Raw genomic sequence first — 14,222 nt, 5'->3', positions numbered from 1 at the left:
TGTCCTTAATTTAGAATTTGTTCACCTTTTGTGTGCTAGATAGTTTACATGAAGCTTTAGGCAATATAAACATTGCATCACTGTGTACAGTGCTCCAGAGTTAAAAAAAAAAAAAAAAAAAAAAAGATAGGTAGGTAGATAAATACATTTTTAGTCATCAAACTATATTATGCTGTCTAGTGGCCTAATCCCCCCCACACACACACACAGTGTGTGTGTGGGCCTTTGGAGAGCGTTATACTCTGAGCGTTGGTCCACTGGGGAGAATTATTCTATCTGTGCGACTACGGGGACCTTTATACTATGTGTATCTGGAGACCATTATACTGTGGTGAGCGTCCAGTGGCCAACATTACTTTCTGTGTGGGACTACTGGGGAGCATTATACTGCTTGGGGAGGACTGCTAAGAGCTTTATTCTCTTTTAGGGGGCCATTGGTGGGCATTATTCTTTGTATTGGACCACTGGGCAGCTGTTTATTGTGTTTATCCGGGGCCATCAGAGATTAATATTCTAGGTGTGGGGATATTGGGAAGCACTCTACTGTTTAGCGATTAAAAATTCTAAACTTTATTTTACTTTTGGCTCTTTGTATTTTTTTTGCTTTGACCTGTGGTGTCTGCTTTCCCTATCCACAGTCTATAATATCCTTCAGGCACATGGACAGCAATCTGGGGTCATACTATTGGCTCAGATTGCATTCTTTATTGTTTCTCCACCTCATGTTCTGGGCCTGCCTTTCATTATAGAACTTTTACTGTAACTTTTTTATTATTATTATTTCTCTACCTTGAGGGTAAGTGTGTGTATGTCCAGTCCCACCCCTTACATGTCTATTATTCTTTAGTGCCGTCACTGATCCCATCACTTGCTTCATGTAGCCAGCCTCTATGTATGTCCTCATCACTGGGCATGCTGTTTAATTGCTTTGCTTGTGGTTTTCCCCCAATGTACTTTTTTTTTTTTTTCTCCCCATAGCTTTTCAGATCACGTGATTTGGAATTTTTTTTTTTTTTTTGGCCACCCAGTAGACAATAAACTATTCTCAGGTTTCGAACTGAAGTCAATGTCATGTGAGCTCTGTCCTCTGCACCATCTGAGATTTCAAGGCATTAGCAAAGCTCTAGGTTTTTTTCCACAACCTATGGTTCTTGATTTTTGCCTCTCCTGCTCAAATAAATATTAACTTACAGTAGCAAATGTTTTATATGATATTGCTTAAGATGTTTTGCTTCATTCATTCATATTTTACTGTCCAGTTGTTTTCCATGGAAATCGGCGTTTCATCTACTCTTCATGGTCAGACATGTAAACTAGAGAAGAACCTTATTATCATCTCAGCTCCCAAAATGCACTGGAGGAAATGTATCATTAGGGGAATTTTTACAGTCTGTTTTACTGGAGAATGTGTTGACGTAATCTGCACCAAACGTAAATGTTGCCTGATGAATTAGATGCATCTATAACTCTTTCCATCATGCACTGACTGGAGTACGTTTGATCAATTTTTATTGCTTAAATAAATAAATAAAATAAAAAAAATTAAAAAGGCGCAATTGATAAATCTTGAGTACAGACATCTTGCATAGGCTTAACCATGCACATGCTAACCAGTTTTGAATGGTGGTGCAGAAATAACAGTCACCCATTGTTTGCGCAAATAAGCTTAACCCCTTCCCGACGTCCGCTGTACTAGTACAGCGGATGCCAGGTGTTTAACTATGGCGGCCGCCTGGTAGCCGGGCAGCCGCCATAACCACCGGGTGTCTACTGTTTTACACCGGGGGCATTAACCTCCAGCCCCTCGGTCAAAACTGACCGAGGTGCAGTTTTCCTGTTGGCGTGTGGGTGCCACCATTTTTGCTGTGACCGCTGGCACCCGGAGTAATCTACGTTGCCATGACAGCCAGGATCCTTGTAAAGGCTCCCCAGTCTGTCATTCTATTTCTTCTATTGCAGGTTACGCTAGGTAGCCTGCAATTGAAGAGCCCGTATTTTGCAATGCATTAGTATTGTAATGCATTGTATTAGTGATCAGACTCCCTGGGGTTCAAGACCCTAAGGGGGTCTAACAAATGTAAAAAAAAAAAAACTTTAAAAAAAAGTAAAAAAAAAAAAAAAAATTGAAAAAAAAAAAAAATGGTAAAAGTTCACATCAACCCCCTTTTCCTAGAACACATATAAAAGACCTTAAACACTGTGAAACACCTACATATTAGTTATCCCTGTGTGTGAAAACGCCCAGGCTACAAATCTATAAAAATATTTTTCCCGTATGGTAAACGCTGTAGCTGGAAAAAAAAGTCAAAAGTGCCAAACCGCCATTTTTTCACTGAATAAAAAGTAAAGCAATAGCATTTCCCCAAAATGGTAGAACTAAAAAGTACACCCAGCCCTGCAAATTACGCCCTATACATCCCCGTACACTGAAGTATAAAAAAAAGTTACGGGTGTCAGAATATAGCAACTTTTAGAAAAAAAAAAAAAAAAAAAAATTTTGGCACACTTTTGGATTTTTGTTAATTAGGTATCCCTGGAATCATACCTAAACATAGAATACAGGTGACATGTCATTTTGGCTACACAGTAAACACCATAAAACCGAAGCCCATAAAAAAGTAGCACAAATGCACTTTTTCTTCAAATCCACCCCTTTCTGAATTTTTATTCCAGCTTCCCAGTATATTGTACAGAATAATTAATGGCGACATCATGAAGAAAAATTTGTCCCCCAAACATTAAGACCTCATGTGTCTCTGAGAGGGAGGGGCAGTCAAAAAAGAAAATCAAAAAATGCCATCAGCAGGAAGGAGTTAAAAAAAATATTTTTTAAAAGAAATCCTGCGTCCCTGCTTTATAACTTCTCCCGCCACACACACCAGAATTCTAGAGTGTAAGGTTTGATAAATTTCCCCCACTGTTCTATCAGAACAGGGGGAAAAAATGCAACTGTTTTCAGTCCAGAGCTACAATATAATATAGAATTTTACAAAAGTAGATACAATAAAACAGACAGAAAAGACCAACAAGGAAATTTCTCTGATAAACAGTTGTTTCTTAGTTATTTTATTAATTAATTAATTTATTTATTAATTTATTTATTTATGGATCCCTATGCTTTCTCTTGATGTTTTATGCTTCAAAATATGACCTGGCACTTTATAGATTGAGCTAATGCCACATTAAAATAACTTTACATATTTCATTTTATTACATGCCACTAACAACCGATATGTTTCTTTTAGGGAACTGCACATGGGGAATGAGCTGTCGGTTTATACATCCGGGTATGAATGATAAGGGGAATTATTCTCTCATAACCAAACCAGACCCATTCTCCCCAAATGGGACCTCTTCTGGAGTCGCCCCTCTAGCTCAGAACATATGGGTAAGTGCAGTGTAGTTGTGCATGTTCCTGTATGAAATAGACAACTCCTTCTTATCTGGTCTCCTGTACAGTCACTTTTGAGTGTTACCGTATTTTTCGGACTATAAGACGCACCCAGGTTTTAGAGGAGAAAAATAGGGAAAAAAAAATTTCAGGCAAAAAATGGTAAAATATTTAATATATGGGAGTTGTAGTTTTGGAACAGCTGCAAGGCCACATTGACAGGTGACCCTGCAGCTGTACGGGGATGTATAGGTCGTTTTTTTTGTGGGGCCAGGTGTACTTTTTAGATATACCATTTTGGGAAATGTTTATTGCTTAGATCACCTTTTATTTAATTCAGAGGCAAAACAGAGAGAAAAACCCGGCAGTTTAGCACTTTTGATTTTGACGTTCATTGTATTCATTGTACATAAAAATATTAGTAGACCGGGCATTTTCAGACACAGGGATACCTAATGTGTATGTTTCACAGTAATGTTATACTTTTATATGTATTCTAGGGAAAGGAGGTGAACTTTTATTTATTTTATTTTTTATTATTTTTTTTTAAGTGTTTTTTTTTTTATTTTTTTTTACTATTTTAATATCCCCCGCCTAGGGGGCTTGAACCTGCAATCATTTGATTGCAAGTCCCATAGACGGCAATACAAGTGTATTGCCGTCTATGGGAGATTCTATACATTACTATCGCGGAGGGTCATAGACCAGCCGCGATAGTAATATATATCTATGACAAGCCTCGGAGCCTTCATTAGGCTCCCCGCTGTCATCGGAACAGGTCGGCTCCTGCGGCCTCGCCGTGCAGGAGCCAGCCTGCATCACTAAAGGTATGGGGCCGGTGGGGGGGGCTGACTGCCGGGACCTGTGGAGGAGGAGCGGATTTGCAGCATGGCCGCGCTACTGTCACCGCTGGTTTTCTTCAGCGGCAGTAGCGCGGCAATCTGCAGGCCCCGGCAGCTAAGACAGTCCCCGGCATCTGCTGTAATAGACCGGCGGATGCCGGGGAGTGTCTTAGCTGCCAGGGCCTGCAGTATTGTCACACTCCTGCCGCTGAAGAAAACCAGCGGTGGCAGTAGCGCGGCAATCTGCAGGCCCCGGCAGCTAAGACACTCCCCGGCATCCGCCGGTCTATTACAGCAGATGACGGGGACTGTCTTAGCTGCCGGGGCCTGCAGATTGCCGCGCTACTGCCGCTGAAGAAAACTAGCGGTGGCAGTAGCGCGGCCATGCTGCAAACCCACATTCAGACTATAAGACGCACCCTCATTTTCCTCCGAAATTTGGGGGGAAAAAAGCGCGTCTTATAGTCCGAAAAATACGGTATATACTTTGTTACTGGCTTTTGAATAGACAGTTTCTGTTTGTCCAAATGTGATTTATTTATTTTTTTTTAAAATAGACGTTTATTCATAGATGGAGTGACAAGCGATTTAACCACAATATTTTTCTCTGGTGTTATGTGTACATTATTACTACCTTTACCACACAGATTTGGAGTCTTTGCTTTTAAGGTGAGTTCACACTACGTATACGGCAGCTTATTCTGAACGTAAAACACGTTCAGAATCAGCGGCGTATAAAGCAGTTCCATTCATTTCTATGGGAGCCGGCAAACGAGCGCTGGCCATAGAAATGAATGGGCTGCTTTTTTCACTACGAGCAGTCCCATTGAAGTGAATGGGATGTGCTCGCGTGTACGGCAAGCTCTGCTCATGCCGAGCCGTACACGCAGCGCTTCCCATTCACTTCAATGGAACTGCTCATAGTGAAAAAAGCAGCCCATTCATTTCTATGGGGAGCGCTCGTATGCCGGCTCCCATAGAAATGAATGGAACTGCTTTATACGCCGCTGATTCTGAACATGTTTTACGTTCAGAATAAGCTGCCGTATACGTAGTGTGAACTCACCCTTGGGCTGAATTATGATTCTTGGATTAAGAATCTGCATTTGATGTTGGGAACTTTAATACAACTAACTGTATATATCTTTCTACAGGGGGCTCCAGCTTCTGATGAATTACTACTTCCTCCTGTCCAGGACCCACCTACAGAGAGTGCCTGGGAAAGGGGCCTCCGGCACGCAAAGGAGGTAACATACATATCTGTCATTCATAGGTGCCTCACTCTAAGGGGTACTGCATTCACCTACTGTACTTGAGACTCCTTCTATGTTGTTGGTTCTATCTTCTGTGACATTGATTGCTTCTAAGAAAAAAGCCATAGAACAGTTGTACTCACTTGGTTTACATTTTCATTTGCAGTTAAAAAAAAAAAAAAGAAGCTATATTAAAAAGGCTAAATGATATGTCCATTTCTGCAGCCATGGTTTTACCTTGATTAAAAAAGTTTGTTTTGTGCATACAACTCCTATGAGTCTCTGTGGTTACTAACAAACACAGTGTGATATGATATATGCATACTTCACACCATCTGCCGCCTTTCGATATACCTTCAGGCCGGGGCCCCACGTGCCGTAAACACCGCGACCTGTTACAGTCACTGCAAGGTCTAGTGAATCCCATCCACACACTGTGAAAAATAAACACTTTGGACATGCTGTGATTTCCAAAAACATTGCAGCATGTCAATTATACCTACAATGGACGCAGACTTTTTGTGAAATGTTCCATGGGAAAAACTGGTACGTTGCCACCGTAGTTTGTTTTTTTTTGCTGTGGTCCGCTACTTGAGGCCTTAGCTTTAGTAGGTATTCAGCTATCTCTTTTTCTGGGCAAAGTGATCACAGTGTAACAACTTCTCCACTTCTTTCCCCAACTGATCTGTTTTAGAGTGTTTACAGAGGAGGGTGAGCAGATTTGTCAAAAGCCTGAAATTGCCAAGTGTACATTTTGCAAAGACCTTGTCACCTACGACTGTGCCTAGTTAGGAATTATTGGAGTATTTGCTTGGTTTTTGAACTTTTTTTTCTTAGGATTATGAGTTGTTCTGAATTATTTTCTGAACCTCTTTTATTTTCTTTCTTATGCAGGTGCTAAAAAAAGCCACAATAAGAAAAGAGCAAGAGCCTGACTTTGAAGAGAAGCGTCTGACAGTCACTATTGGAGAAGATGAGAGGGAGTTTGATAAGGAGAACGACTTTTTACGGGACTGGAATTATCGGATCACTAGAGAAGTTCGTGAAACTGGGTAAATATGTTGGCCATCTCAGATTCTTGCTACACAACCTTTTTCTTTCAACCCATTCATCCTGGTTGCGATGGGATACAGCATAGACTGGATTCAGAACTGAAGCAAGGTAATATAAAATTATAATAGTTTGCTTATTACACTAAAATTCCTTTGATCTGGTGCCCTATAATCCAGAAAGCTTCATATTTTGGAATTTGTTCTTAGCATATAACTGCCATGTAGAGTTGAAGTTTAAAAGAGAAGATACAGCTGAGCGAACCAGCAAGGAATTCCTCAGGACAGATCGTGTGTTAACCTATTATTTTTTTGCTTCTTGTTTTCCTCTTTCAACCCTTTTCAAAATGTCGTCTTTGAAGCCTTCAACTGATCGACCTGGGTGATGCTTACAGCACCACTGAAAATATCAGTTTATGCCAGGGGGCATTGTGTCCAGCTAGGCATGTTTAGCTGCAGTTTAACATGACATGCTTCAGAAAATGGTTGTCAGATGAATACAAGGACATCTTGAGTCTAGCAGAATGGCAGTCACTTGTAGAAAGCAGTTCCCCATTCTGGCTTATAGAGGGGAGACCTAAGGGTATAAAGACAGGGGTTGTCTTCATGAGAAAAGGTTACTTATACACTGGTAGTAAACGCAAAGATGTTAGCAAATTCACTGGCAGCTAACTTGCATGCAATGCATAGTACTAGTAGTAGTGTATGAGATTAAAACACGTTTTAACCACAAGAGGTAACTAACTGAAACTCCAGTCCAATGTGACCAATGAAGCATGTCCCTCCTGTATGGCTCAGGCTTATGATGGTTTCACAAGACCGTTTTTTGGCAAAAAAAAAAACACTGCGGTTTCACCTGCTGTATTTTTTATTTTTTTATTAGCAAAAACCAGAAGTGAATTCAAAAGGAATTGAAAATATACCGTATTTTTCGGACTATAAGACGCACTTTTTTCCCCCCAAATTTCGGAGGAAAATGAGGGTGCGTCTTATAGTCTGAATGTGGGTTTGCAGCATGGCCGCGCTACTGCCACCGCTGGTTTTCTTCAGCGGCAGTAGCGCGGCAATCTGCAGGCCCCGGCAGCTAAGACAGTCCCCGGCATCTGCTGTAATAGACCGGCGGATGCCGGGGAGTGTCTTAGCTGCCGGGGCCTGCAGATTGCCGCGCTACTGCCACCGCTGGTTTTCTTCAGCGGCAGGAGCGTGACTATACTGCAGGCCCCGGCAGCTAAGACACTCCCCGGCATCCACCGGTCTATTACAGCAGATGCCGGGGACTGTCTTAGCTGCCGGGGCCTGCAGATTGCCGCGCTACTGCCGCTGAAGAAAACCAGCGGTGGCAGTAGCGCGGCCATGCTGCAAATCCACTCCTCCTCCACAGGTCCCGGCAGTCAGTTAGCCCCCCCCCACCGGCCCCATACCTTTAGTGATGCAGGCCGGCTCCTGCACGGCGAGGCCGCAGGAGCCGACCTGTTCCGATGACAGCTGGGAGCCTAATGAAGGCTCCGAGGCTTGTCATAGATATATATTACTATCTCGGCTGGTCTATGACACTCCGCGATAGTAATGTATAGAATCTCCCATAGACGGCAATACACTTGTATTGCCGTCTATGGGACTTGCAATCAAATGATTGCAGGTTCAAGCCCCCTAGGCGGGGGATAATAAAATAGTAAAAAAAAAAAAAAAAAACTTAAAAAAAAATATAATAAAAAATAAAATAAATAAAAGTTCACCTCCTTTCCCTAGAATACATATAAAAGTATAACATTACTGTGAAACATACACATTAGGTATCCCTGTGTCTGAAAATGCCCGGTCTACTAATATTTTTATGTACAGTGAACGTCAAAATCAAAAGTGCTAAACTGCCGGGTTTTTCTCTCTGTTTTGCCTCTGAATTAAATAAAAGGTGATCTAAGCAATAAACATTTCCCAAAATGGTATATCTAAAAAGTACACCTGGCCCCACAAAAAAAAACGCCCTATACATCCCCGTACAGCTGCAGGGTCACCTGTCAATGTGGCCTTGCAGCTGTTCCAAAACTACAACTCCCATATATTAAATATTTTACCATTTTTTGCCTGAAAATTTTTTTTCCCTATTTTTCTCCTCTAAAACCTGGGTGCGTCTTATAGTCCGAAAAATACGGTAACAGATTTGTTTTATATAAAGATTTTCTTTTTTGGAATAACAACACTACAGATAAAGTAGTCATGAGATATATGGATATGGCACAGTTTAAAGCATACGATGATAGAACAGCTTTTAATATAGTACTAGTGAATATGCCTGTTATCCCTAATGGTACTCCTAGCTAGAGAGGAGACTGATTGTTGCTTCACCCGCAGATCCATTTACTTCTAATATAGAGGTCTATGGACAGGAGAACGCTGCTAGAGGGGAGAAGAAGAGTCACAGACTTACTGCAGCTGTGGATTTTTTTTTATTTATTTTTTTCCGGACAGTAGTACAGTATTTCTCTTTCTCAAAAAGCAGCCTTCACATCCCATTTATGTATACTTCTGTATGTGAGGCTGACAATCCATGTCTTCTGTGGGATAAGGGTGTTATTGGTGATCACAGACTGAATGTAAGGAGAAGGATAAGCATTTTTCTCAAATTATATTGCAATTTCTTAGTTTCACTTGTTTTATACTTGAAAATACACTTTAACCCTGCCTTAAGTATGTTTCACACATGTAGTTTCTGAGCAGGAGACAGATAAGTCTTTCCTTTGTACTTTCCTTCCTGTCTATGAAAAAAAACTACATGTATACATAATGTGTAGTAATAGCTTTTAAAACTGTCTTCATTGTTCTCTCGTTCCAGAGAAGTAGAATTTCGAGAAACGGTGACCCACGGGTAAGTAGTGTGTACATGAGCATTTCTGCATAGCTGATCCAGTAAAACTGAAAAAATTGTGATGTCCACATACCAGCTCTGCCTTATGTTGTTGTGCCAGTGAAGGTCTCTCTATCTCTGTTCATCTGTGTTAATGGAATAAATTTAACAGTGCAGTTTCTAGCCAAAAACCTCTTTAAAGGGATCCTAATATTCAGAAGTAATTTTTTTCTCCCTAGCACGTCGGAATAGCCTTAAGGCTATTCGTCACCTACCTTTAGATTTCTTCTCCACGCTGCCATTCCGTAGAAATCCCGGTTTTCGCCGGTATGCAAATGAGTTCTCTCGCAGCACTGGGGTCAGTCCCCAGCACTCAAATAGCACTGGGGTCATCCCCAATGCTGCGAGAGAACTCTCCAGTGCCGCCTCCATCTTCTTCAGGAACGGCCTCTTCACGCGTCTTCTTCTTCCGGCGCAGGTGGTCAAACTTCTAGGCTTTGGGCCTAGGGCAGAGCCAACTGCGCATGCCCACGTGCCATAAGAAAATGGCCGCTTACTAACTGTGTAGTCGGCTCTGCCCGAGGCCTAGAAGTTTGACCGCCCGCGCGTGAAGAGGCCATGAAGAAGATTGAGAAGGCGCTGGAGAATTCTCACGCAGCATTGGGGACGCCCCCGCGCTGGATAACTTTCTTGAGCAGCTCTTCTGTTATCTATAGAAATTCAGAGATAACTCTTACTGTAAACAGCACCAGGATTTCCATGCTGGCCTGAGCTAAAAACCAGGAAGTGGAGGGAGGAGAAGGCTGTAGGGCTTGTGAACGCACAAAATGAGAAAACCCTTTGAAAGGATATTGGCACTGTTCTAGGTGGTGTAAAACCTGAGATACGGCTATTAGAAGTGAATCCCTTTTTGGAAACTGCTACATCTGTACATAGGAAAGGAAATATAGAAAAACCAGGAAATGATAGAGCGCTAATGGCATCAAATCCTATTAATATTATAAATGTGAAAGTTTGTGAGTTTGTGGGTTTGCGTGTTTGGATGTTTGCATGTTCGGATGTTTGTTCCTCAATCACGGAAAAATCGCTCCACCGATTTGGCTGAAATTTTCCACAAACATAGTTAATACACCCGATTAAACAATAGGCTACTTTTCGTCACAATAGCGCACATACGTTTGTGCCAGGACCCCCACAAAACCCAAACTCACACCACCATCTCTGCAATCTCATACACTTTGGACCATAGCAAGCTGCAAAATTCATATTGCCCTCTACAGCCTCGCCCCTAACCCCACACAATCACATATACATATACTTTACCACTTTGCCCCTCACCTTAACGATACTCCAGGAGGTTCTCTTTAACGCTCCGGAGCAGCCATGTTTGCCGACTCCCACCGCTCTGACAATTTGCGACACCGCTCAACCATGTCAATACCCCTAGGCGGTCTAATAAATGCAAAAAAAAAAGTTTTTAAAAAATATATAAAAACAAATAAAAAGGATTAAAAATGCAAATCACCCCCCTTTCCCTAGAATACATATAAAAGTAGTTAAAAACTGTGAAACACATACATGTTAGGTATCCCCACGTCCGAAATCGCCCACTCTACAAAGCTACACAAATATTTTTCCTGTTCGGTAAACGCCGTAGCGGGAAAAATGGTCAAAAGTGCCAAACTGCCATTTTTTTCACTGTTTTAATTCTGATACAAATTTGAATAAAAAGTGATCAAAGCAATAACATTTCCCGAAATTGGTAGAACTACACCCGGTCCCGCAAAAAAAGACGCCCTATACATCCCCGTACACGCACGTATAAAAAAGTTACGCCTGTCGGAATATGGCGACTTTTCAAAAAATAATTTAACACTGTTTTGGATTTGTTTTTAAGGGGTCAAAATGTAAATAACACCGTATAAATTTGGTATCCCCGGAATCGTAACGAAACACAGAATACAGGGGACATGTCATTTTGGTTGCACAGTGAACGCCGTAAAACCAAAGCCCGTAAGAAAGTCGCAGAAATGCATTTTTTCTTCAAATCCACCCCATTCTGAATTTTTTCCCTGCTTCCCAGTACATTATATAGAATAAATAATGGTGGCATCATGAAGAAAAATTTGTCCCAGGAAAAATTAAGACCTCATATGGCTCTGGGAGCGGAGAAATAAAAAAGTTATGGGGTTTAGAAGGAGGGGAGTCAAAAACGAAAATCAAAAAATGCCATCGGCGGGAAAGGGTTAACTTCAAATACTTCTGTCCTAAAGTCACTATGTAAAGTTTCTCACAACACCGTATAGCAGCTCTAATACAAATTACATTCAACACAAAAGTCTCACGTATTCTCTGAATTACAGAAAAAACAAGATACAAAGTTACATTTCATATCCCATACCTTATACACACTACGAAAACCTTACCCGCGCCTGTATATACCCACTTCTACAATCACCGCAGACGAAGTCGCGGGTACCAGCTAGTTCAAAATAAACTTGTGAATAAAAATCACGATGTTGATGGTTAAGATGAATTATTTCTGTTTATTGCTCCAAGGACATGAACAACAGCTTAAAATGGCTACGCGTTTCAACACCGGGCAGGTGTCTTCTTCAGGCCACTAAAATATACAGTAACAGACAAATACTAGAATTAAAATCAATAATCAAAAACATGAATAAGACTTAACCGATAAATGCATACATAGATAGACAAAACAGTGGTAATGATCATAATAAAAAGTCACATAGTAGACGTAAAATATCAGGTATAGGGGGTATGCTTGTCTCAGCAAACAAAAAAAACAACCATGATAAGACTTGGTTGATAAATAAATACATGGATTAATAAATAGATGGAAAGGTGGTAATGATCATAATAAAAGTCATATGATAGATATCAAATATCAGGTATAGGGGGTATGCTTGTCCGAGTAAGTTCTGAATAAAGAAAAAAAAAAAAAAAGAAATGGATTTTACAGTCACTTGCAGTTCTAGGTAGGCTAAATCAAAAACTTTGGACATGTAAAGAGGTGGGGGGTCCCAAAAACTAGACCAAGTGGACAAGCTAGCTAGGGAAATGGAGGGGGTGTGAGTGAGAAAGGGAGGGTGCGGGAATGAGGGCACCTTCATAACGGAATTCAACGGTAGTGTGAACCCTGCCTAGGAAAGTGGTCACTGTCAACTGTGGTATTGAAAGGATAAGATGGTAGCAAATGATGATGTTTTACAGCTGACATCCTTTCCCCATGTGGTCTAGTTATGAGTCAGCGCCATCATTATGCTGTACTATTATGACATTTTGCGTTAGCTTCTACTTGCCCCTGATGTAATATATGTGAAAAGGTTAAAGGGGTTTTCCTGGACTGAGAGTAAATATTGATAACCTATCCCTAGGATAGAATGTGTAATATGTGGGGGGCTCCAACACCTGCAACTCTACACATTAACTGTTTGAAGAGTATACAGATTTTGGTTAGAGATGTGGTTTGCTCACTTAATATCGAGCACAGCACTCTAATCAGAAAGCCCCTAAAAAATACTAGTGCCCTGCATCGGCATCCGCTCACGGGTAAAATACCTTTTCCTTTTTTGCTGTGTGAACTTACCCTGAGGATGCAGTATTGCAGTTTCATGCATCAGGCATTAATCTCTTTACGTAACATGAATAGGGCAGGTTCATAATTGAACTTATATAGCTGATACCTGCAGTGGATACTATATTACATATGGTTTATCCTCTTAGATTCTGTGATCAGTAGTGACTGTGACAGCAGTGACGTTCACACTACCGTTATTATTATAAGTTGTTGCGGTTATCCGTCATTGGATGAGTGGAGCAGACTTACAGGACATAGTCAAATCCTTTTTTTTATTATTATTATACTGCTACTGACGTTCCCTTAAACATAACAAACCAGTTCTCCCCTATCCCCAGGCCATTACTTCCAGCGGTGGCAGCTCTGTTAGTTTGTATACGGGTCTCCAGTCTGATGACATCAGCGATATCCTGTTTGTCTTAAACCAAGAAATACCTCAAAAAATCACAGTATAACTCCTTGAACACCACTTACCTATACAGAAAATCTCCAGTAGTGAGAATATTATAAACCGTTAATTCATCACACAGTACCTATAGGTAAAAAAGAGACTATTTCATCAATACAAACATTGGCCAGAGGAGAGACATGAAATGCATTAAAACCTCAAAGCCCTGGATAACTCAGGAAGGGGAAAAAAAGTAATGGAGGAATAACATCACACTATATACTATAGATATTATACATTATAGCAAATCTGTGTAGATGGTTATAGAGGATATTTCCACAATGGTATGCAGGAGAGTAGTAGACCATGATAACAAAAAACTCATATACCTATCTGTATAATGGAAAGAGGCACAACTATAACATGACTAAATAATGGGCTGAGTATAACGGCTGTGCAAATGTAGAAAGAACATACCCGGTCACACAAACTCCAGGCAACAGAAGAGATACAAAATTTACAGTAACAGTAGAATTTTGAAATCACACAAAACAAATGCGATCTAACTAAAGAGTATTGTGGTCCTGCACAATCAATATAGCTATTACAAGACTGCCATGTAATAAGATATAATGACCTCCACAACTACCGTCATAAAAGGCCACCTAACTTACCTACAGACGTGGTGATAGACAGTGTGTGTGTCCCAAAAACACACCGACCCTGAGGCGTATTTCGTCTACATCTAGACTTTGTCAGCAAGTAAGTGTATGGAAAACTAGGGCTATATAAGAAGTATACAAACCACATATTAAAAACCACTGGAAAGAGTAGGGCACACACCGCTAAGTTC

At 40.8% G+C, this 14,222-nt stretch overlaps 1 protein-coding gene across 1 annotated transcript in view; it reads left to right on the top strand.

The window, feature by feature from the left end:
- ZC3H18 (zinc finger CCCH-type containing 18) overlaps window positions 1-14,222 on the top strand; it is a 104,717-nt gene that overhangs the window by 27,920 nt on the left and 62,575 nt on the right. Inside the window, exons 4-7 of the mRNA XM_075282133.1 lie at window positions 3,246-3,388; window positions 5,388-5,480; window positions 6,381-6,538; window positions 9,369-9,401. Coding sequence (XP_075138234.1) covers window positions 3,246-3,388; window positions 5,388-5,480; window positions 6,381-6,538; window positions 9,369-9,401 — 427 coding nt within the window. The remainder of the gene's footprint in view (window positions 1-3,245; window positions 3,389-5,387; window positions 5,481-6,380; window positions 6,539-9,368; window positions 9,402-14,222) is intronic.

The sequence above is a fragment of the Leptodactylus fuscus genome, chromosome 7 (genome assembly GCF_031893055.1).
Source record: "Leptodactylus fuscus isolate aLepFus1 chromosome 7, aLepFus1.hap2, whole genome shotgun sequence".
In the NCBI taxonomy this organism is placed as follows: domain Eukaryota; kingdom Metazoa; phylum Chordata; class Amphibia; order Anura; family Leptodactylidae; genus Leptodactylus; species Leptodactylus fuscus.
This window is presented reverse-complemented; position numbering and strand designations above follow the sequence as displayed.